We start from the raw sequence: 24,416 nt of genomic DNA, 5'->3' as shown, positions 1-24,416 counted from the left end.
GCCAATGATGAATGCGACTCTGCTGGGAGACGCTGAAGAGAGAGGACGCCTGGCTCGGCAGTGACAGTCCTCCTCCTGGTTGGCAGAGGGTGCAGTGGGAGTGTCAGGGCGGCCTTTGTAAACTGTGGCCAACTCCACCACGGAATATGACACAACTAAGACCAACGTATATCCAGTGTGGATCTACTCACACACACTTACATGCACGGTGCTACTAGATGTGTGAAAAAGGCTTACAAGTCTGACTATATAAATGACTCATTTAACATTCAATGTGAAATAAACAACAAACAGTTAATAAACTTAACTGAGCTAAGTGAGAGTAGGAGCCTCATTCAGTGAAGGTTGTTAAGTTAAACAACAGTTTCTCTGAGTCTGAGATAAAGGGGATCAAGTGTTGAGCCTGTGATCAGCAGTCGTGTAATAAAGCACGGCAGCACTGTGGTTTCACAGCACGCTGTTTTCTGCAGCTGTACAGGAGATGAGTTCAATTAAAGGGTTACAGAAGCTCTGCAGCGAGAGATGAAAAAGCAGCTGCGGCTCACGTTGAATCACTGCGATAAGGTCGCGATCACTGACAAAGGGAAATGACACGTTACACTCCGTCTGCTCCTCACAGACCAACCCATGGGAAAACTTGGATTTTAGCATCATTTTCTACAATAACATTTGGATACATGTGTTATCAAACCATATACTGTACTTAAAAATTAAGCTGAAGCAAAAGACTCAACTGTGTGTAACAGCAAACAGCAGAGCGGGGAAGGTTGAGGTTACCTTTGCTCAATAAAAAAGTAGAATTATGTTTAACATGTTTCTGAGAGAAACTAATGTGTTGTCTCTCTGTAATCTCAGCCCATTATTACTAAAAGAAAATCGATTTAATTGAAAATTCACAATAAAATTGTGAAAAGTGCAAAGTGGAGGCTGTTTATAGTAGTTGACATAATTTTTTGTAGTATAATTTGTTTGTTTTCTTTATTTATGTGTATTCATATGAGCACAGCAGTGAAAAAATAATGTGTTAATATATATATACCGAACACATTATTAATGAGCTTGAAGTTCAAGATTCAACATACAGCATTAGTTACATGGATACCGCTGTCACACTTTTGTATGGGAGGTGCTGCTGGTAGTTACTGCCACTCTTGTAATTTCCAGATGTTTCCTCCAGAGGGCGGTCTTGCCTCAATGAACAGTACTGATGGCTCGTGATCTTCGCTTTAAACTGGAAAAACTGTCCAGGAGATATTAACCTTTTAGCATATTTTGCCCCTAAAATAGGGATTGGAACACATTTGGACAGATACAGATTAATTAAAAGAAATACTTATCCTTTGGGTTGCTGATCAATTTTAAATGTGAGGTGATCCTATATTTTAAATAGAAGTGTTTTAATGAAGTCTTGTTTTCAGCACTTCAATAAAGTTCAATAAAGTTTCATCAGTAAGTGGAATTTAGAAACGAATCATCAGCCTCCATGTTTTACAAAAAGAATTTCTAATGTAGGTTCGTTTCACCACAGAGCAGTTTCTCTCTTTGCTTCAGTTCTTGTTTGACCCAGAGAAGATAGTGGCGTTTCATGTTCATATGTGTGGCTTCTTTTGTGCATCATAAAGCTTTAACCATGGATTTGAGGATGGCACAGCAAACTGTTCACAGACAGTGATTTCTGGAAGTTTTCCTGAGCCCATGCAGTGACCTATAGTGGAGAACTATTGCTGAAGATCACTTTAAAAATGGGTGATGGGTATGTCGGCTGTGCCCACGAAGCATCTTTTTCTGGCCCTCGATTTAGTTTAGTGTTTCATGCACTACACTAAATCTCACTGAACAAATTAAGTAGCAGAATACGCTGTTTTGCATTAGAGTATGCCTATTACAGTAAAATTACAGGCCTGTAATTTGATTTTACGTTTTTCAAGTACAGTATTTCATTGTGCCACTGTAACTCCAACACCAGTCGCGCGGTGGCAGCAATGAGCTAACAGTAGTTGCCACACTGCCGTTAATGCAGAGTAGAAGAAGACTGTAACTTCGTGAAAAGGGCTTCTGTAGTGGCGCCGCGTCAGATGCTTAGCTAACAGTAATAACACGGTAAAACGACGGATATTCGGTTCTCGCTCAGTATTACGAGGCAGTGTGAGGTTGTCAGTAATGTATATTGGTCCGTCGTCTGCACTTTGAAGGCTCTCTCGTAGCACTGATAATGCTGAAAATGAAGCTACCGACGAAAACGGGCGAGGAAGGAGGTAACCAAACGGCTAAGAACGATTCATTGGATCGGCCGAAGCACCAACATGTTCTCGGGGCGGCATCTCCCTCCGTGGCGTATGACAAGCTGGGGGACTCGCCCAGACCTCCGGTGCATCCAGCACAACTGGACAAGGAGAGCGTCTTTGAGTGGTTCGGCCTGCACCTAAACCCTGCTAAGCGTATCGAGTTCATGTGCGGGCTGTTGCATATGTGCCAACCCCTGGAGCTCCGTTTTTTAGGATCTTACTTGGAGGATCTCGCTAGAAAAGATTACCATGTTTTACGGGACTTTGAGTTTCGAGCAAATAGTCCGAGCGATTTGGGAGTGTTAACGGACGTGGTTGACCCAGTGATCAGGTCTAAACTCCTAGTCTGCCTGTCCCTCCTCGGGTCTGACAGCAGGGAATGTGCTGGAATACTCTTTCGGATACTCAGCCATGTCAACCCGGCCTTGTTCTGCAGAAATTACGACTGCCCCCTCCCTCCATTTAGGGACTCTCACGTTCACTCGCCGTGTCAGGCCGACAGTATGTACGGAGATTCAGAAGAAGACTGCGGCTTCTCTGCAAACGACACAGCCGGAGGACCTCTGGAGCAGATTGCGCTGCTTTTTACTATGGCGTCCCTGCACCCAGCCTTCCACTTCCACCAACGCCAAGTTGTTCGGGAACTGCTCGACAAAATAGAGCTTGCTATGGAGGAGGGAAAGCGTCAACGCCAGCGTAGATCAAACGTCCAAGCAACGGTAATGAGCAACAAACCAACTTTAGCCCATCTAAATCCTAAGCTAGCTTGTTAAACTCGCCCAACTTTAAAATGTGTTCTTCAGCAGAATTGGTTAAAGTGGGGAAAAACGTTAGATACATGTATTTCAAACTACGTAACATGAAAATGATGTCACATACTGGTAGAGTAGGCTCAGAGCAAACATTATTCTGCTAGCATTAGCTGCCATTATACTATGCTATTACTAACATGAAAGCCAGCCGGTTACCCTGCTGCTAGCTACAGTTTGGGCAGCTGTTACACGCTGTCGCACGCTCGGAGCTGTTTTGTAGCCTGCTGTTTAACTGTATGGGTTACCATCATCTGTCTAACCGCCATTTACAGTGTAAGTCGATAACAAGCTTATTGGAGGGTAAGTTGTGCCCTTATTAAAGCTATATTCAGATGCAATGCCAAGCGCTCCTCTGACAGCACTAATTCTCAAACAGAGCGCTTTCCAAGCGCCTCTGTGCTGTAGCAGGTGTTTGATAAAGAGCCGATCTCCCAACAATCACCCAGCCACACAGCTGAATATCCATCCATCCATCAAAAAACTCCTTTTAGCTGGTGTGGTCTTGATTTTCTATGAAAGGTGGGATTGGTAACATGTTTTGGTGTCTTATTTTAAAACGCTTTAGAATATATATACAAACAAAATAAAGCACGAGTTGGAAATGGACTCCCTGCAAGTGTATCTCATAATCTTATCAGCCAGATAAGATCAATAGTGTTAACTGTAAGAATTGCACGTTAAAAGAAAGATGCAGAAAGCTTTCACTTGGGGAAGTGTGGTTCAAATCTCATGTCAGGCTGATTTGAGGGTCTATCTGCTCAGTAGTTCTCTGCTAATGCCTGTGGAAGGTCACGTAAAACCACTTGTCCAAAGCATTGCACATGGAGCAGTGTGGATGTTAATCCTAAAGGAAAGAAGGTTCCCACTGCTGGCACTGCCAATGTAATGTTAATGTACCTGCAAGCAGCACGACATTTTTGACACATTATTGCTGGGGGACCTGATGACACTGTATACAATATCACGGACATATCAGTGGGAGCAGCAGAGATGCAGTGTGACCCCTGCTCCTTTGATCTGTTTTTCCTCCATCTATTGGCAACAAAAATTGCAAAAAATGTTGTTGTTTTTTCTCTTCATTGGATTTTTAAATCTCACCCCTGAACACAACCTCCTATAAAGTGGATAAGGTGTCATTATAACCCAGCCAAGTTAAGTGATTCCTTCGTGACATTAATAAGTATATTGAGTTATTAATGTATAGCTTTTTTAGCATACCTCCTTGGGCTGTTATCAACACCATTTATGACTGAATCCTTTAAACTGGCTGCTTTTTGTTTCGTCTAATCTGCTTCCAGATTTGTTAATATAATTCAAAGATATACCATAGAAATGCATCACAAAGTTGCATACAAAGCCAGGACATTTTGTCTACCTGAATATTATTTTTTTATAAGCAGGTTTACTGTGACATCCACTCTGAATTTTCTTACCTTTCCTCACCAGTCTGTGTTTAAGACTTCAGTGATTTCTCTGTTCTATAAGAGGATCCAAGCAACTCAGTAAGCCTGCTTTGTTTAACAGGCTTCACTTTGCTCCCCAATGACTGAAACTGAAATATTAATATCATTTCTGTAGTATTTAGCTGTTTCTTGATGTGAGCGTCCTGTAGCTCTGTGTAAACATGGTGGTCCCTCTTGTCTTCAAACAGCAGTTGTTAGTTCATTTGATTCCAATTAGGTACAAACTGTTGATTTCAGTCATTAAACCTGGTTCCACAGGTTTGTGTTATAAGTGGATAAAGTTCAAACCACAGGCTCTGTTGAAGCGTACAGGAGGGCATAATAACATCGGCCGTATTGAGAAAACGGTTTAATAGTTTTATCTATTAAACTATTGTTTCAGCTTTATTTTAGGAATGAACAAAACCTCAGTTAACTATCCTGAAGTCATGTGAGGAATGCAAAGCTCTTCTGTAGCCACTCAAGGGTGAGACCTTCCCTCTGCCTCATGAGAAACCCCTCACTCGTTTTAGAGTCTCAGCCACTCTAAGGGATCTGAGTTTGCATGTTGCTGCCTAACACGTGGGGGATATGTAGCAGGAAATAGCAGTCGCTATTCCCCATGTAAGATACTTAATAGAACAAAGTGTGAGTTGTTTGGTCATGAGACTTAGTTTCCAGCCCAGTCACATTATGCTAGTAGCAGCATACGTGTCTGTATCTCTGACTCGAAGGCTTTCTGCTCCATGAGTCCCGGGATGAAGTCATTGTGAGCCAGAACCCTGCCTGATGAAGATGCACTGCTCTTAATAAAATCACTCGTGCCCTTTTTAAAGAATAGTCTCTGGACTGTGCCACTGTCAAATGTGGGCAAACACACAGAGAAAGTGAAGGGTTTGAAACAAATGGAGGGTTCTGGGGTTTTGTTATGCATACATAATCTGTTTCATCCCTTGTGACTGACACAATGTTGTGCTTTGCTTGGCCTTCTTGTACCCACAGACGGATGCTGTAGCTTGGCTCTGTTCTGTACTATTTGTATTATGTATGCATATGTGCTCTTTTCCCTTTCTTTGCTCAGCATTTCTGTGGGTTCATGTTTCCTGTTGGCTTGTAATTTATCACAGACTAATATTTGCTTTGGGCCGTTGATTTCATTTTGTGTCAGAAGTGAATTATAAAGTCACTGCAATTAGTCTTACACTCCGTAGAAAAAGCTGAAAAATGTACTCAGAGATTAGAGATGGCACGATGCCACTTTTTTATGTCCGATACCATAAATTTGGATATCTGCCGATACCGATATGAATCCAATATAGTGAATTTTTTAATCAATAAAACAGATTTTTTTAATATCTTGCTGCTTTTTGTATAAGTTCATACTGACGTTTAAAAAAAAAACCCCAGTAAGGCTATTCTGTTATATCTGTATGTAAAAAAACACACTGCACCCAAAATATTTCATAGTTCAGCAAAACTGATCAATCTAATAAACTTAAACCTGCTCCATCCTCCCTATTCTGGTATTTTAAAGAGTAAGCAGCTCCCCCCCACCCTCCACCTCATGATGCTTAATCGATGTAATCAACTTTAATATGATGCAGTGTGGAAAAAAGAAAAAATGCACAGAAATAAATAATTTTTCTACAATAATAAAATAGATTCAACATCTTTCTTCAACAGAACTGCAGACTGCACAGATGGTATCTTCCCAAAGGAAAAAGTACTATAGCTTACTAGTATATTAGACTTAACAGTTACTATATGCAGTAATGGACTTCTATATATTTAACATCAGATTAAAACTTTGGGTGTCAGATAATTATTTATTAAAAGCTCGACATTTTAAATGAGAATAAGAAAGAAAAGTATGTCTTTGTGCCCCCTTTTCCCTGTTAATGCCCTATCGGCCCCCCTGGCTACACTTTGCTAGATCCGCCCCTGCACAGTTACAGCCGTCAGCTGTAGAAAAAGATCCTCGAGTAGAAAGTAATAATAAATCAATTCTAACAACAGCTGATCAAGCTTAAACGTGCTGCTGTTGTTCAGCCGCTGGTTTCCTCTTTCTGGTGCAAAGTGGACCAAAAACAAAGAAGAGAGACGGACTCACGACAGAAAAGCCGATCAGCTGATCACTGATCAGTTTCACGGTTGAAGTAGCAGCAGCAGAGAGAGAGAGAGAGGCAGTCGCTCCATATATCGCTTGTTAAGCTTTACAAACATTCAGAGATGAACTTACACACTTGCTTTACTTCTCTGGGATCACTTCAGAGATGAAATGCTGGTTTGGTAGTGAGGCTACAAATACACACAGCCGCTCTATCACTGAGCACACTGCTCCGACATGCTACGGTTATGAGCCGAGTTACGCCGTGTCGCAAGTTTTGTGATATTTAATGGATCGGATTACATTTTTTATTTCTCTCCGATATCCGATCCAGTAATTTACGTCAGTATCGAATTACATACTGATACGTAATATGGGATCGGTCCATCAGAGATCCTGGGATAGTATTCCAATTCCCTTCATTGATCTCCAGCTGTGTATTGTGGGAAAAGTAAAACAAACCACTGGTGGTGTTGATCGAACTTTGCCTTAGTAATTTGCACCCACAGTTGTTTAAATTGAAATGTCATAGGTAACTGTGACACTTGTGAAATGCAGTACTTTCTAAGTAGAGCTCAGCGTGCAGTGAATTATTATGTTTCCAACTTTGAGTGTTTGTTTTCCAGGAGCTGATGGGCCAGAAGGGAGATTACCTGGCCTCTCAAGGGCTTGGGCTAGGAGAGTGTCCAGCCTCCCATCCACCTTGCCAGAGCCGACGGTCCAGCCGCAGGGCAACACAGAGAGAAGGTGAATAGAAAGGGTGCACATACTGAACACGATGGCAATTATGTGCTGCAGGTGCAACTGAGATCGTGGCAGCTTTGATATGTGCCCTGAGTCAGTTTCACGAGTAGCTCTTTTTCTTTGCTGTAATCATTTCTAAGGCACTAATGGTTTTTGTTCTGTTGGCACTTTGTACAGCCGCAGAGAAGCCAATGCACATTTTTCTCTACTTGCTGATTTATTCATGGCAGGTGCTGAAGTGACCCTGATATTGTATGGGCTTAAATAATTCAACAGGCTTTCAGTAGACCTGTACTACTGTGTCTGAAGACGGTATTAGCTATGTTGCTGTTTTTATGGAAAAACGATATCATTAGTGTGTCCTCTGTGTTTGTGCAGCTGTGCATATCGAGGGAATTGTGCTTAGGGGCATCTGTCGGAAGAGAACGGACAAGGAATACAATTTTGAGGTAGGTAACCGCACACGCACTCTCGGGCACTGCTTCAGATCAGGTCAAGTCAAAGATGAGCTGTGATGTTAAGTTACAAATCTGAATTTTTACTGTTAACCTTTGAGTAGCTTTGCATGATTGACAGTTCAAAATAAGAAGTCTGTTATTGCAATAAATTGTCTTTTTCCTGTCGTTGGCTTTTCCAAATACACGTGTATACAGGCAAAGGGTCACTGGTTGTTTTGCTAACTTGCTGCTTCTCAGGCGGGTCTGAACAAGTTTGTTTGCCCTTATATTCACCACATGTGATAGTGACAGAAAGTTAAGGCTCCTCCTTCTTGTAGAAACTTTGTCTGTTCCTTTTTTGTTCGTATACCTGCTCAGTACCACGTACAGAAACTTGCTTTCTGCTCTGCCACCAACACCTGCAGCTGTGAACTTGATCATGCAAGAAAAATGCAGCTTTTACACGTGCCCCTATTGTCTCACACACACAGGTATGTGCCTATTATAACGCCCAGATAGTTTCCTGTATTTTCTTTACTTTGTTTGACCTACTTGGCCGTTGCGCTCAGAAAAATCCCGTTTTCAGTGGTGCGTGTCAGTGTCACAGCTGGTGACTTTATCCCTTGAGAAGTCTGTTTAGATCTTTATAGAACAAAGTAACCTGATTGTTGCTTGTGTGCAGAGAAATCATTAAACAATTGGAGAAGAGCCCAACTGTCCTGTTGGCTTTTCTAAGCTTTGACAGTAAAGCCAGCAGCTCTGTTTGGACTGGAAGGAGCTGCTGATGCATAAGACACAGACACTCTGACGTATCTTTGTAGTGCACTCACTCATAAACAGAACTTTAACTTTGAATTCTATTCTATCTTTTTGACATGAGCAACTCCTGAGATTAGAAAAGATGTCACACCTCGATTTCTTAGCAGGAGAGTAAGCCAATCTTCCTTTTAACACTAGGAAGGCCCAGGCTTCTACCTTTCTACCTTTAAAACCCGGAGAGCAGCCAAATGGCTGGTAGGCTTTTAGCTAAGCTTTAGCTTCAGGCAAGTGGAAGCTAAATTGGCTAGTCATTCATATGTAAATTGGGTTGTTACCTGGGAATTCTGGAGGGAGGGGAGTGGGGGTGTGTGGATGAGGGGGGGGGGGAGCTGCTAAAAGCGGTGAGCTTCCTTTTGTTTCATCTTGATGCATTCTCAATCATCCAGGGAAACAAATCTCCAAAAGTCACCAACTTGGAGTGTTTCAGTTTGCCATCTTAGGGAGAAATCAACACACATGGGTGTAGGTCCTTTGTTGCTGAGATTTATTGATAAAAACAGTACAAAAAATCAACCATTTGTACACATTTTTACAAATAATTATAAAAAGTGAGTGAGTACATTTCAACATTTTCAGCAATCACTCACAATCCTGGCACTGCCATGGTATCTGTAGTCTGCATTTACCACATGTGTATCTGTTGCAGTGAACACATCGCACAGTGGCATGATTGTTCTTGCAATTGTGTTTGACCTGACACATGGCTCTTTTTCCAGGGCTAGGTGTGGAGGGTTGTGTCAAAGGCAACTGTTCTTTTCTTGCCTTCTTCGCAGCTACATGAGAGTGAGCTAACTCCCTTGCAAGCTCCACCAGGAAGTCCACCCGTCTTTCCTTCGTCCCGGAGCATGCTTGATACAGCACATGTGCATTCAGTGCTGCCATGTCAATCATGTTATAAAACACGGCAACTGGCCAGCGCCGTGTTCCTCTGCGGACAGTGTACTCCCGAACCATCTGGTCCATCACATCCACGCCACACTTTGTTTTGTTGTAAAGGGTGACAGTGTTTGGCTTCCTTTTGGTAGTGTTATCAGTCTGAACCACGCCGTGCATGCTGCTAAGAATATAGACTGTCTTCTTCCGTTTGGCCGCATACGCCGTCAGCGTGGCAGCAGAGGTTGAAAACACCTAAGAAATAAGATAAATTGTTATTTCCATAGCACTTTTACACACAATGAAAGGGAGACAGGTCCCCACCTGTTCTTCACGCCACACTGTGCCATCTTTCGCTGTCTCAGTCCCCAAACAAGCTCTCTTTTTAGGTGGAGAAGCAGTCTCCTCATCTGCAGTGTGAACAAATTCAAATTGTGAGCAATGGGAAGGTCCAGTATCTCCTCCTTTTTCACATCGCTTTCACTTGCGCAAAAACTTCTTAGACGGAAAACCACCATCCTCGGCACAGTCAACAAGATTCGCAGGGAAATTCCTCAATCCACTAGACAGACAGATCGCAATGAATTCACCACTCAGGTATGTTGCAGGTCTTTTCTGGTTCTATGTTTATGTGTTTCATTGTGTGTAAAAGTGCTATGGAAATAACAATTTATCTTATTTCTTAGGTGTTTTCAACATCTGCTGCCACGCTGACGGCGTATGCGGCCAAACGGAAGAAGACAGTCTATATTCTTAGCAGCATGCACGGCGTGGTTCAGACTGATAACACTACCAAAAGGAAGCCAAACACTGTCACCCTTTACAACAAAACAAAGTGTGGCGTGGATGTGATGGACCAGATGGTTCGGGAGTACACTGTCCGCAGAGGAACACGGCGCTGGCCAGTTGCCGTGTTTTATAACATGATTGACATGGCAGCACTGAATGCACATGTGCTGTATCAAGCATGCTCCGGGACGAAGGAAAGACGGGTGGACTTCCTGGTGGAGCTTGCAAGGGAGTTAGCTCACTCTCATGTAGCTGCGAAGAAGGCAAGAAAAGAACAGTTGCCTTTGACACAACCCTCCACACCGAGCCCTGGAAAAAGAGCCATGTGTCAGGTCAAACACAATTGCAAGAACAATCATGCCACTGTGCGATGTGTTCACTGCAACAGATACACATGTGGTAAATGCAGACTACAGATACCATGGCAGTGCCAGGATTGTGAGTGATTGCTGAAAATGTTGAAATGTACTCACTCACTTTTTATAATTATTTGTAAAAATGTGTACAAATGGTTGATTTTTTGTACTGTTTTTATCAATAAATCTCAGCAACAAAGGACATACACCCATGTGTGTTGATTTCTCCCTAAGATGGCAAACTGAAACACTCCAAGTTGGTGACTTTTGGAGATTTGTTTCCCTGGATGATTGAGAATGCATCAAGATGAAACAAAAGGAAGCTCACCGCTTTTAGCAGCTCCCCCACCCCCTCATCCACACACCCCCACTCCCCTCCCTCCAGAATTCCCAGGTAACAACCCAATTTACATATGAATGACTAGCCAATTTAGCTTCCACTTGCCTGAAGCTAAAGCTTAGCTAAAAGCCTACCAGCCATTTGGCTGCTCTCCGGGTTTTAAAGGTAGAAAAGCCAAATGGCTGGGCTCTGGGCCTTCCTAGTACACAAGTTTTGTTTTTTCTTGTATTATTTGAATGGTTTGTTTGTTTTTTCCACTTATGCTCACAGGTTGCTTTTTATTCAGTATCGTTGCCCTGCTTGGGTGTCTTCACGCCGTTACTGTGCGGTAAACTTCTAGTGCAGTCCTTCTGTGTGGTGTTTTTGGCTCTTGTGGCTTTGCAGTGATGGAGTGTCCTGCTGCTGTTTCAGGTGAAGTGGTCCGACTCCTCTTTCAGCAAAGTGACCAAAACCCATTTTGAGCTGGAGAACTTCCTCCTGAAGGTAATCACAGCAGTAATATTAAAGCAGAAGAGCTGCAGAAGTATATGTAAAGGACTTTGAGTGTTGTTATATTCCTTTATTTGTTGAACTGTTATTTGTTTTAAAGATATATAATTAAGACGGTTTTCTGATTGTACAGAGGTTTCAGTCTGAGTGTGTCTCTGTCACATGTGCAGCTAGGTCTGTTTTGTTGTAAACGATGCAAAGACGTTGTGGCAAATGGACGAAGCTGTAGGTAACATTTAATCAGCACAGTTAAATGGCTCACTGTCAGAACTTCAGCAGACACATCAGCAGAACAAAGTGACAGCAGTGTCATTAGTAAATAGGACTGATACACTGGTAATTACTGATTATTTCTACACTGAGCACTCTCAGCAGTTTGTACTTCAAGCATTTACACAAATGTTTTTCTTGTGTAACATCTGCACACCAGCTCTGACGGTTGTATCCGGGGAACCTTGCTGAGGATACTGTGGAGTAGTTGTCATTGGCAATCGAACCACTTTCTGATTGGTCTTACCTCCATCAGTAACAGCTGTATGAGTCCAGATGCCAATTTCAAATGTTTGGCCAGTTTTTAAAAAAGAAGCATTTTCACAGTGGGAGGTTTCACTAAAGTTTATTCGTCGTCCTGTACGAAACTAATCTGTGCACAGGTGATCGGGATGTACCATCGTATATACATTATGGTAATACAGCTTCAGTCCACGCCATTGAACCCAAAGCTGGTTATTTAGCACAAAAAGGAAGTCGAGGTCTTGAAGACACATAATGAAAACTTGTATGTGCAGGCAATGCTTCAGTGCATCCCTCCTGTTGTTCACCTTCCCTCTTTTTCTCTGCAGCTTCCGAAGGATCAGTGTACGGAGTCCTTTGAGAAGAGCATCTTGAGTCTTTTGAACCAGGGGGGCCAGTATGAGAGCAGGGAGGTGGAGAAGAACCTCAGGTAATTTACATCTAGCCCACTTGTTCACCTGAAATCTTAAAAAGCTGCGGGACAAATTCTCCTTTTGACCTCTGGCTAGATGAGCCAGTTTCTGATGAGGAATATCTATTTTTGTTGAGCATTTTTGTGGCTAGCTTGTGTTCAAATGTTTCGGCTCCATCTTGTTTGGCGTTTTCTGACATTCTCATATCTGATCACGTGGAAACACTGTGGACTGCAGCTTTGACCGAGGACTTGCCGCAGTCGCGACTGTGGTCATTTTGTTCTGTTATTCTGAGTTCTCCAAGGATAAGAGGTCACCATCTGTCTTGCTTTACCCAAAGACGTTGTTCAGCATCATTTCCTGTGTGTAAAAAATCTGACATGCATTCCTACTCCTCACTGTGCCGCAGTTTACTTCGAAAACAAGCAAGAAGCTTTGTGGCATTTTGAGGCGCTCAGTAGACTTGAATGGAATGACCCCAGGTCAGTGAAGGAACGCTGGATGAGATTCTCAGTGTCCTGCGGTTATTTATCTCAGGTGTGTGTGTGCATGTGTGGAGGGAAAATGTCACCAGAGATTAAGATGTAGTCACAATGTGATGAGGAGGGCAGACTGAGAAACAAAGGGCATGTTAGTGTCAGACTGTAATCCTCCTGTTTGACACGATTTTGCAAATCGAACAGCATCGTCTGTCTTTTCTTTATATATCAATACAGCCAGTTTAAAATGTAAACCAAAACAATTAGCTAAGCATCGCTGTATTATTTTGAAAGCTTGAGCTTAAAATAGCTGTGAACAAGCAGCTCCGTGGGAATTTTAAGTACCTTCGTTTCCGTCAGTGTGCTGTGTGTCAGTTATTGTTGCTGCTGCTACAAACCAGCAGGACAAACTGTAAAACATGACTTGGGGCTGTGTTTGGACCCCCGTCACCCCCATCATGCCAGTACTGGAGGGTGGGGAAAGGAGCGGGGGCCCTTGACCTAGAAAGCACAGCTGAACATGATATTCTGTCAAATGGGTCTGACCATTATCTGCAAAGCTTTGTAAGGGTCCCTGTAATACATGTCAGGCATGCTAAACAGGGCTGGTTTTCATTCTTGGTTGAAGGGATAGTCAACCCAGAGAGGTTTTTGTTGTTGTTTTCCCTTTCATTTCTGATAAAACACACCCACACAGTGGGTGTGGCCTCTCCACCAGTTTCATTTAGTGTGAAGTGAGACTGTGGAGCGAGTGGGGAAACTGAAACCTATCTGCTTGGACTGTTTTTGTTTGCATCCAAAGTCCGGCCCACTGTCAGACTTTTGTCTTGTGTCTCATCTTGTATAAGGCGAGGCTTAACTAGTGCTGGAGCAAAGCTTTTTGCTTCACTGTTGGCTGCAGTTATGGGCCATTAAAACTTGCACAGTGCACGACAGGTTCAATGTTTATGGACTGGGGGGTTGGTACAGTCATTACGAGAACGGGGGCACCCAGTGATTAGTGTGACTGTGTTAACCCTGGTACAGACTGTACCCAGCCTCTCCATGCACTCCCGCAAATCTGAAATTGATAAGCAGAAGAAAGTCCATGGATATTTTTGTGAATTCTTCAAGCCTTTATGATCGTGTAATGTAACGGAAATATTGTCAGCTCCACCCTGTGCGTGCAGTTTTTATGTCCTAGTGACTATTTCTATGAATAATCGTGCCAAACACGTTCTCAGAGGAGGAGTTTGTGTTCAGAGTAATGGTGTCATTCTGAAGTCTAAGTTTCACTCATGCCGTCTCTCTGCTCTCACCTGTAGAGAGAGGTTCCTGTCTGCACCTCCGCTGTTCAGGCAGGCCAGGAAGGTCTGCAGCTTCTTCAACTGTGATTCCAGTTACGCTGCTAAACCTACTTGTAGCAGATGTGAGTATAAGGCCAAGATGCTCATATTCATGTTAGATCATGCAATTGTCTGAAAGGTCAGCTGTTAATGAAAGCTGCAGCATCATCCTGCAGAAGAGTCGGTGGTCTCACCTCCTCTCACTGAAACACGCATGTCCACCAGCATAATGTCCTCTGGTCCTTTGTGAGGGAGCGCAGTCACAGTTCAGGTTCATGTATGGAGCCTTACAATAGCCGGAGAAAGCAACAAGAACTGTTTTGTGTAATGTTGTATTTATTGATTTTACATTTTGAACCTCTCTGGCTTCCTGTTTAGTTCGTTTTCTCTATTTATGTAATGAAAGTAATAAAATGCTACAGATGTGCAGTTTTTGGTCTTGAGTGATCAGACATATGGAACAAAGTGGTTTTCATCACTTGTGCTTTAGTTTTCACCTTTTCTGTGTTTTTGGGGGGTTTTTTGAACAGGCAACTGTCAGCTGGGCACAGCCTACCAGGGAGACTGCTCCGATGCCTCCAGTCAGGAGGAAGGTGAGAAGAAGCAGCTTTCAGGTCCGCGCTTTTTTCTGGTTTTTCTTTTTTTGGGGGGAGCGGGTTGTTTTTCTATGATACTGGTGGCAGTGCAGCATGATGAGGGGAGGAGTGCATGGAAGTGTGTAAATCGCTGATTGAGAAGTGATTGTGGGCACTGACAAAACAAAGGCGTGGCCAGCTAACCAGGCCTGCTGCTCGAGTCTTACTAGTGTTTATTTTTGGAGGTCAGTCGGAAAAGCTGAGTCTGTTTCCAATCCTCATATTTCACAGCTATATTTGCCCCATCATGTGCCACGGGCAGCAGTCAGCACGGCCTCGTCCTGCTCATACTTTATATAAAGCTTGTTAATCCTGGACGACTTTTAGTTTTAAAGCCATTTACCTTACAGACACAGAGATGGGCTATCTCTTTCCAGCTGTAAAAAAATGATGTATTAAATGAAATTTGAGTCTTTGGTCCTACAGCCACTGCTAACAGTACACATGAATTGCTTCTCCTTTGTCAGAATGTAATCAAACCTGTGCACTGTGCTTCACCCTAGTTGTGCTCACATTTGTCATTTGATGGGTAATAATGTGTGAATTGTAATGAACAATGAGTTGGATGAGCGCCTCCATCATTGACTTTTTCTTGTTTAAACCCTGTGAAATCTAGAGTCGTATCTACAGGGACACAAGAAGAAGCACGGGTCCAAGAGTCCATGCCAGCTGTGAGTATGATCTCTGCTTCACCGCTGTTTTTGTCTCCAGAATTGAAAAAACTGTTAGTGAAGCAGAAAAAAGCTGCACGTAAACGTATTAACCAAAAGCACGTGTTCCTCTCAGCGGTCTGTCGGGTGCCAAAGGCTCCCAGGTGGACCCTCGCAGGGGAGGACACGCCGCAGAGCTCAATGGGCCTGCAGAGAGGAGGAAGAAGAGCTGCGCACCGCGAAGCAGCCAGGAAGCCGAGCAGGTCGGGTTATTTGCCAGTCTCTTTGTCTTGCGTATACAGAAACCTGTTTTGATTAAAGAAGTTCTTACTCGTGCTCAGCAGTACTTCAGCGTGCCACTGAGACACACAGCAGCCATATGATTGCTAACACTGGCACGAGTGTTGTAGAAATGGTAGCTTGCTGTGCTGCAATCTGCTCCGTTTGTGCAGCAGGTAAGCTCCTTGCTGCACCAGCCGCTGTCAGAAGCAGCTCGGTTCAGTCCTGTGAGTAAAGCTCAGAGCACAGTGAGCACCATTTCACCAACACTGTTAATCATTATGGGCTGCAGAGGTTTGAAGGCCGCTATGATTGCATTAACCCAGCTGCTCCTGTGTCTGTGATTGGACGTGCCATGTGAAGGGGAGTGCTCTGTGCTATCTCGCTAACACGCTCAAACACTGAGAGGTGGAGGACAGTCTGCTGACAAAGCACATTCTTCATCTCACTCATAACCCGTTTATTTCAGAGCCCTGGATGGGATTGACTCCTCAGAATCCTTCTCTCAGTGTAAACTGGTGTTACACAGGGTCATTTTTCTTTCTTTGTTGTTGTTGTTTTGACTCATGCTCCAGCTCTGTGTAGTATTTGTGTAAATTGGTAGGGATCCCCTAATACGCTGCTAGCTGAACAGCTGAAAGTGATTAATGGCAAATCGAGTCATTCCAGGGGAGCTGTGAGCTGCATGTTAATGACTCCTCGCTTTCTTACAGCACCAGGACACAGACAAGAGAAGCCACCCAGCCACCAAAACCAAGAGCAGAGTGCTGCCCACAGAAGGGTAGGTCTGCTTCACGAGCTAAGAGGCTCCACGTTTACCCTGTGTGACACGTTTGAGCAGTCATTAGACTCTGGCTCTGTCAGTCTGTGCATTAGTGTACAGTGTGCTGCATCTGTGTTAACATGAACATGACATGGTCTCCCATGTGCTCCTGTTTTCAGGGAGAAGGTGAAGTGCAAGTCCTTTGTGTCCAACGGGTGTTTGGTGGCAGCCCCGAGGAAAGGTAAGCGTCTGTAGCAGGAGGCAGTGTACTTCAACAGGACGGTGCTTTGTTGAATGCTTTTGAAGCAGCTCCAAGTCCATCAGAGCAGTGTTGCCAACTTAGCGACCTTATTTCTTTTCTAAAAAGCGACTTTTGTTGGTGTTATTAGTCAGACTTATGACCACTTTTTGACGTGAAAGCACGTATCGCATCGCTGTTCCTCTCAACAAGCAGCGTGCCGCCCGTGCCAAAGCGCTCACAGGCGGCGGGTCATTCTCACGTAGCAGTCGCCCACAGCTGCAGTCGGAGCAGGAGATGCTGACCCCTACGCGCCCAAACTGCAAATGAATCGCGCAGGAGCGAAGCCGCTGCTCCCGCACTGACTGTAACGCAGTCAGTACTTTTTGTGGATCAGAAGGTTTAAAACGACGTAAACACACACAGTAACTCTGCCAGAGTGCCTGTTTCAGGTCACTTTTGCCAGTACCAAGCCTGGATGAAGGAGGTGGGATCGTGACATTAAAACAATAATTTTTAAAAGAATTTCATTTGTAGTTCTAAATATATTCTAAATGCATTTAGGGTGGTTTGGTTTTTTTAACATAAGCATGACCAGTTATGCAAATTAGGTGATGACCTCATTTAGCGACTTTTAGGACAGCCAATAGCTGTTTTCCTTACTGATGAGTTGGCAACACTGTATCAGAGGCCGTCCCTCTCTGGCATGTGCAGGCTTGTCTCGCTGTTGTGCGCACCAGGAATGTAAACACATGGTATTGCTGTAGCAATGATACTGCGATGTAACACCTTTATGTTGCCTAGTTATTTTTCTGTATTATCATGTGACATGGCCCTAGTGGCTGCTTGCATGGTACGGTATTCGTAGACAGTAAATGACTAATAATAACGCCGTCTCTTACAGGCTGGAGTTCCTCATGAATTGCAGCTGAAGCAGAGTCTCAGTCACCAGTTTAATAAACTCATCAGTAATCTTGTCGTATCGTAAAGGACACGTTAACAATCGTGCTGTGTTTCCTGTTGCATACACAGTAGATGGGCGCTGGTTGGCTTTGACACACGTTGTTGTTGCAGATGGCGGTTCATCGTCAGAAAGCTGCAGCTCCCCATCCAGCCCACAGCACCGAGGACCAGAGAGCCTGGAAAGTGAGGATGAACACAACAAAGGTAAAACTATCACACACGCCCTTTTTCTAAATACAGCCACTGTAAAGATAAGCGATGACATTGCTGTCCTCTGTCAGATACAGATAGCCCCTGTGACGAGCTCTGTAAAGGACCAGGCTCTGACATGTTCTTCACCGGCCAGACTGACTCTGCTGTGCTGGCGGAGGCCTCCTTTAGCAGCCTGGAGGGGAGAGCAGACTTCCCCCATATTTCCTTCATGCATAATGTGAGCTACATACTCCCCAACGGAGCTGCGGATGCTGGGCTCCCATTGGGTTCACTTCCTGGCCAGAGCATGGTTCCAGAGGGAAAGCCCTCACCAGGGCCGCTAATGATTCCGATGCCCACACTGCCTCCAGCCGTCTCTGGAATTGTGGACGACCCGGAGAAGAGGGATGTTGTCCAAACCTTTGGGATTCCACCTACTGGACTGCATCCTGCAGGAACTTCTGCCATGCAGCCCTTGATCCAGGGCTTCAAAACGGCTTTGTCTCACAGCCAGGGCGGCACTGACGGAGCGCCGGGGAGTGGATCTTCACCTGCTGCACCGCAGGTTTCACACCAGGGTCCAATCAGACCCGTCAGCGTCATGTCTTCTCCAATACTAACCTGCCAAGACCCAGCCAACATCAGCCCGGGCCTGGCCTCTTCTCTACCACATGTGGAGACATCGCAAAGCAAGCGCCCAGGCTTACCGTCTGCCCTGCCTTCTCCCTACGCCCTGCCCCCCGTCCCAATGCCATCTCTGGGGGCACCCGTGGCCCCTGGACAAGTACAAGCTGCTGTTCCACCAGCTGTGCCCACACACACCCCTGGACCTGCCCCGAGCTCTAGCCCAGCACTTACACACAGCACGGCACACAGCGACTCTACATCCTACAGTAACAGCAGTGCTTCCACTGGAAGCACCCCGGTCGCTCCTGGTAGCCCTCTCACTCTCCAGCAGCCAGCAGCACCGCAGCAGCTGCCAATGGGCTGCGGGACGTGTGGCTGTCACAATAACTGCGGCAGCCGAAGCAGCAGTGTGAGCGTCGCCTCGGGTCAGACGCCTTTATTCTTCCCTGGCCACCAGATGGCAGCAGCGCACCAGATGTTCAGTGTTCCTCCACCGCTCTTCCAGATCACAAGCCTGTGCAATAGCAGCTACCTCACCCAGGCTCACCCTCCTCACCAGGCCAACGGACCCACCTCCATGCCCCCTTACTTCCCCAGTGCTGCTCCAGCACATCCATCCCCTTACCTTAACACTCACACCCAAAGTCATGCAGAGGTACCATCGCACATGCTGGCCACGCAGGCTACAGCAGTGGTAGCCGCCAGCTACAGCCTCCAGCAGCCGATGGCTCCAAACACTTCGTTCTGCCACCATGTCTACCAGCATGTGTACCCTCCCCTGGGGATGCTGCCTCCCTCTCTGTTGGGGGGAGGTGGCATCAATAAGAAGAACGGGAACGTGTCCTGTTATAACTGCGGTGTGAGCGGCCACTTTGCTCACGAATGCAACCAGCCCTCCATTGACTCCACACAACAAGGTAACAGCGACACCCAACACTCAGCAAAGACTAGAAGGCAGCGCTGATCCTCCACATGAAGTATATTTGTAGCTGTCTTTACTCAGCTGTGCATGGTTCACAACATGCGCTTTCAGATATGGCAGAAGAATCTGCGTCGCTCACATTATTGTAGTGAGATGCAGCATGTGTGCAACACCGCAGTGTCACCTCCTACGTTAAAATCAAAGTAATAGCTGAATACAAACAAGTACAGTTATCAGCCATAAAAGGCCAAAGTTAGTGTACGAGAATGAGGCGGTGTGGGATTTCTCACTGATACTGTGGGTCCAAGTTCAAATCTCAGTGACCTTGACCTCAAGATCAAAGGTCAGGTTTTCTGAAGGTACTTTGAACACAAACGAGGCAGTGTAGGGTTTTTGTTTATCTGCACTTTTGCTTGACGTTTCCACAGAAACAGTTTGGTTAGGACAGGCTGATGGCATCTAGGGCTACAACTAAAGATTATTTTGGTAGTCGACTAACCTCCACTTCCTGTGGGTAAACCTCGCGTTCTCTGCCCACTTATGAATATCGCCCCGTTGTGTCTTCCCACGGAAAATTAATGACTCAGGAAACGCATGAATTTAAAAATGATCAAATGTATTTTTACCGTTACTCGACAGGACCATCAAAATAAATGAAAGGGATCAACATGGACCCATTCAGAGTTACAGCTCCAGGGTGCCGGTGTTTGACATGCTCGTGCGCTGCAGTGATGCTGTTGTGGAGTGAAAGCATTGAACTTTGTTTTCTGTGACACGCTTCCATCCTCCTGTTTGGCCATTAGCGCTGCTGTGTTCTTCTGCATTAGTGCGTCTGCAGTCTTGGCAGGTGATGCAGGCGATACTGCCCGCACAGCTTGCTGTAGTGTGTTGCACATTCACGCTGTATTGGTATAAATCGCACTACTGTGTACAAATGTATAATCTTCAGTATTACCAGCTCACACTTCAGGGCTGTGATGGGTTTTACAGTTGCAGTTGTCCTTCCTCACAGGTAGAGTAATGTAGTGCACAAAATAAGTGTGTGTGGGTTTGTCGAACCACAGTCATAACACAAACCTGAAGCGCGGGCCGTGAAATAGTAACGTTTTCCTTTTCTCTGTTTGTTCTTCAGCAAACACGCTCGGCATCACTGAACACTGTTGGTGTCATGTAGTCGTGCTGTGATGAACCACTGCGAGCTGATGTTTGTGCGTTTGTGTGTCACAGGTGGGTTCCGGTTAAAGTACGCACCGTCCCACATCTCAGACGGCCCTGACAACGCTGACTGAAGAACACGAGGAGGATGGAGGAAGTTCCTGCGACCTCGTTTCCATGGCGGCAGCCTCTTCCCTGGGAGCTGTTTGTGAGCAGCGTGATCAAGCTTCTGTGTTCGCCACCGCATCCTCTGAACAGGACCGACCTGCCAAGGGCTCCGTGGACAAAGCCCGAGTACTCGTGCCTGGAAGAAACCTTCATCCCGTGGGGATTACTCATTGCACACGCAAACTGTCCATGTGACTCGAAGCCCCACCCCCTTTCAGTTGGTTTTTGATATTTTTGCACTGAGGGTCGGAAATGATTAACTTATTAATTCTTAGGAAGTGAAAGCTATTTTGAGGATATTTAGTTTTAACATTAAGCGGAGCCTTCGGTCTCGACTGGGAGCTTCTTAAACACTTCTTTGTAAGAGCGTATTTATGCCTTTTCTTAACTGTTCACGATTTTATTGTACAGCAGTTTTCAAAGACTACGAATCAAAGATGGATTTTGTTTTCAATTTTGCTGTAAGGTTTTTGAATGTATGTTTAAAGAGGAAGCTGATTCAGAGTGGACGGATCTCACGCATTTTTGCCACTTGGTGTGTTTTTAGTTGAAGGGTAATTGCTGCTGCTTTGTAATTTAATTTTCTTATTGTTTTCCATTTTTTAAAAGTTCTTTTTTTTGGTCAGATGCACTATAGAGAAGCAGGAGCCACTACAACATTGTGCACCGGATACACGTTCACGTAAACATTTTATTGGTGTTCATTTGAAATCTGCATGAATTGGCCAACTGATCAGCATTTTGTGTAAAACGTCGTTTCAGGTGTAGAACCAATTTTGATGGCTAACAGTGGAAAAAGTTGAAGCGACATACTGTAGAAATAAAACTGAGATTCCAGGTAATGAGTCAGACCAGTTCTGTTCCAGGCAGCACGTTTGGTCCTCAACATGTTGCTCTGATTTATTTATTTTTCTCTTAAACCTTAGTAGCTGTTTCCTTTTAGCGTCCATGCTCGGAGTGTGCATCAAACTGAGACGTGCTGGCTCGTCGTGTCAGAAAGGCAAACGTGTTCAGTTTACTTCATATCCAAGCCCCCTCCAACATTTTGCATTAATTAGTATTAAAGTTTAGGCCACTTGCATTGTTGGGAAACATCCTTTTCTCTGCTGTAACCATGTTCACGTTTGGCCAACTTTAGCTACCCTGTGTTGCCCAAACATGGTCGAGCAGCAGAAGTGTTGCCTCGGGCCCCTCCTCCAGCGTTACCTGGGCCGGTGTATTTACAGCAACTACTGGTCTGAGGTGGGTCCAGTTTGATAGTTTGGCCTGTTGGAATCGTCATCGATCCGGGAAGCTCCAGACATATTATCATAGGAGTGTTTGAAAGGCAAAACTCGTCTTCTTTCAACCAAAGTTAGCCTTTAATTTGATCTACTAAATGGCAAAGTGTCATACAGCGTTCCCACGAAGCGCTCGTGCTGTGGGCAGAAGCTGTAACATGGAAACTGACTTGTAGAGCGCAGACTGGGTGGGTCCAGCCTCTGACAGTTACAGGCTGAACTCAACGCTGTCACAGACACCTGACACTTTCTGGATTCAACTGAATCAATTGAAAAGATCTACAGTTTTGATTTCTGAATATTTTAAGGTGGACTTTAGAGTTATTTTGATGTGGAAAAGCAGAACAGCAGATTTAAAGCGATAAATATTCTCTTGAGGTTTTTGTGACACAGATTAAAGAAGGCAAGGTGTGAATATGGAGCCCCAAAGTGGTTGAGAGTACATCAATTAATTGTTGATCATGTAGAATATAAGTGTAATTAAAGGTGGCTTAATTCATAACCCAATATTAAGTTTTTAAGGAGGATCTAAGATTTTTCTAATCTGTTTTTAGTTTATAATGGAGTTTGTCTGTCGCTGTTCCCTTATGTTTTAGCTGATAACTACAACTATGCCACTACAACCCTGTGGCATAGACGGTGTACACAATGGGCCCACCCACTGTGATATCACCCACTGGTTAGTGATGTTTGTTACCGGGCCTCAAACTGGCAGGTGAGGAGAATCTGTGACACGGCTTGATGACCTGTCGGTGACACGTCACAACTCGATAACCATAGTGGTCGCCCCCTGATGGCCACTGAGAATAATACTGCACGTTTAAGGCACTGGCTTCACTTTTCACATCAGTCTTTACTGTTCCAAGCAAACTGCTGCCCACATTAGTCAGTCAGCACAGCTTAGAGTAACTAATGCTGAATCTAGCTGCTAGTGTAATATTCCTTCGCAGCGCTAACGACTTGGATAAGGTTATAATCTAGTTTTCTGTTTAGCTAACATTAGCTTATTAACCAGTGACGTCTGAAGCCTTTTGAGCAGCCATTCAGAAGCTTGGCAGCTTAACTGAGCAGCACGAGTTGCCTTGTAAAACAAACTTGGTTATAAATAATCAGAGGAGGCTGTTCCCACATTGAATGTCTTCAGCACCATTGCTGTTCTTGCTCCAAGCAGCTAGCTGGCTATAGTTGAAAGCGGGTGATGAGCTTGCTTTGACACATTTTAATATTAGAATTTTAAATGCAGTTTGACAAAAACATAATTCCCACCTCTTCTTTGGGTTCCATATGTAACATTTATTTAAGCAATTAAGTTGTCAGTACAAAATAAACGAGATCAGTTCGAGAACACTCGTCGCTAACACAAATGTAGGATTGTTTTATTTATTAATGAAGACGCTGACGTTTCTGGTCGCCATTTGATGCACTCAGGCTGTTCAGTGGTTGTTTTCAGAGCTTTGTGGATATGGTGCTTGTTTTTGTGCCGCGTCTGTCCTCCATCATTGCTCAGCCTGCTGTCAGTGCATTAGTTGATCTATGCATACATGTTTGGATCCTCCCCCCCCCGATGTTTTAAATTGGGTGACAAGAGAAGCAAGTGGTGGCGACGACAAGATATTTCATGTAAAACTGCTGAAGAGATGCACAAAAACAAAAAACTGTAGATGGGCTTTATTCATGTTTCCCTTTGAAGTTCTTCCTTTTCATTCAAGGCTTGACGATCCCACTGCTCTGGATCACAAGCAGTGAGAAGATGTGGATGAAGAAGAGGGGATTCATGTGTGTACATACTGAGGACACCAAATAAACCCAAGTTTCATTTTATTGACCTTTGAATGGTTAGAAAAATGCTGTACTGTTCATCAATGTTTACTGTACTCTTTGATATCTGCACACCAGAAAGGTCAAATATTTCTAGAGTGGAATTTGGATTTTATGCAAATTGTTCCTGTTTTTTTTCTGTAATTAAAAGCAATAAATAAAAATAAAACGTGTCCGTCTGTCCTTTAGATTTGGCTGCAGCCTGTATTTTGCTGTGCACATTAAGATGCACCGTTTAGATTCCTGGGTGGGTAAACGACCAGCCATGAAAACCAGATATTATCAAGATCAACTCCAGCTTTTACTGTGACAAGACGAGATTACCCTGACATCTGCAATCAGTCTCTTTGTGGTTAAACATAAAGCTTTGTCAACATTTTAGCTTCTGTACAGCTAACTAGCTCGATAGTTTGAAAGTAGCAGTGAATGCTAGCAGGCTAACTAAAGGTGGACTGTTGTCTTTAAGAAGCTTTAGTTGGTAAGCAAAAAGTTGCTGGTTTGAT

At 44.3% G+C, this 24,416-nt stretch overlaps 1 protein-coding gene across 3 annotated transcripts; it reads left to right on the top strand.

Moving 5' to 3' along the window:
* The first annotated feature begins 2,015 nt into the window (after positions 1 to 2,015).
* On the top strand, positions 2,016 to 21,398 carry zcchc2 (zinc finger, CCHC domain containing 2). Of its 3 annotated transcripts, none has more exons than XM_026179366.1 (14): positions 2,016 to 3,004; positions 7,273 to 7,393; positions 7,769 to 7,839; positions 11,416 to 11,487; positions 12,336 to 12,436; positions 14,203 to 14,306; positions 14,754 to 14,837; positions 15,475 to 15,529; positions 15,645 to 15,771; positions 16,501 to 16,568; positions 16,730 to 16,791; positions 17,863 to 17,955; positions 18,039 to 19,487; positions 20,720 to 21,398. In XM_026179366.1, the coding sequence occupies exons 1-14, from the start codon at positions 2,213 to 2,215 to the stop codon at positions 20,779 to 20,781; spliced, it is 3,261 nt and encodes a 1,086-aa protein (XP_026035151.1). In that variant the 5' UTR covers positions 2,016 to 2,212; the 3' UTR covers positions 20,782 to 21,398. The 3 variants fall into 3 exon arrangements, with proteins under 3 accessions (XP_026035151.1, XP_026035152.1, XP_026035150.1); XM_026179367.1 differs by having other exon boundaries at positions 2,017 to 3,004; positions 14,754 to 14,816; positions 18,033 to 19,487; XM_026179365.1 differs by having other exon boundaries at positions 2,017 to 3,004; positions 18,033 to 19,487.
* The last annotated feature ends 3,018 nt before the right edge of the window (positions 21,399 to 24,416 follow it).

This window comes from Astatotilapia calliptera, chromosome 9, assembly GCF_900246225.1.
Source record: "Astatotilapia calliptera chromosome 9, fAstCal1.2, whole genome shotgun sequence".
Classification (NCBI taxonomy): domain Eukaryota; kingdom Metazoa; phylum Chordata; class Actinopteri; order Cichliformes; family Cichlidae; genus Astatotilapia; species Astatotilapia calliptera.
This window is presented reverse-complemented; position numbering and strand designations above follow the sequence as displayed.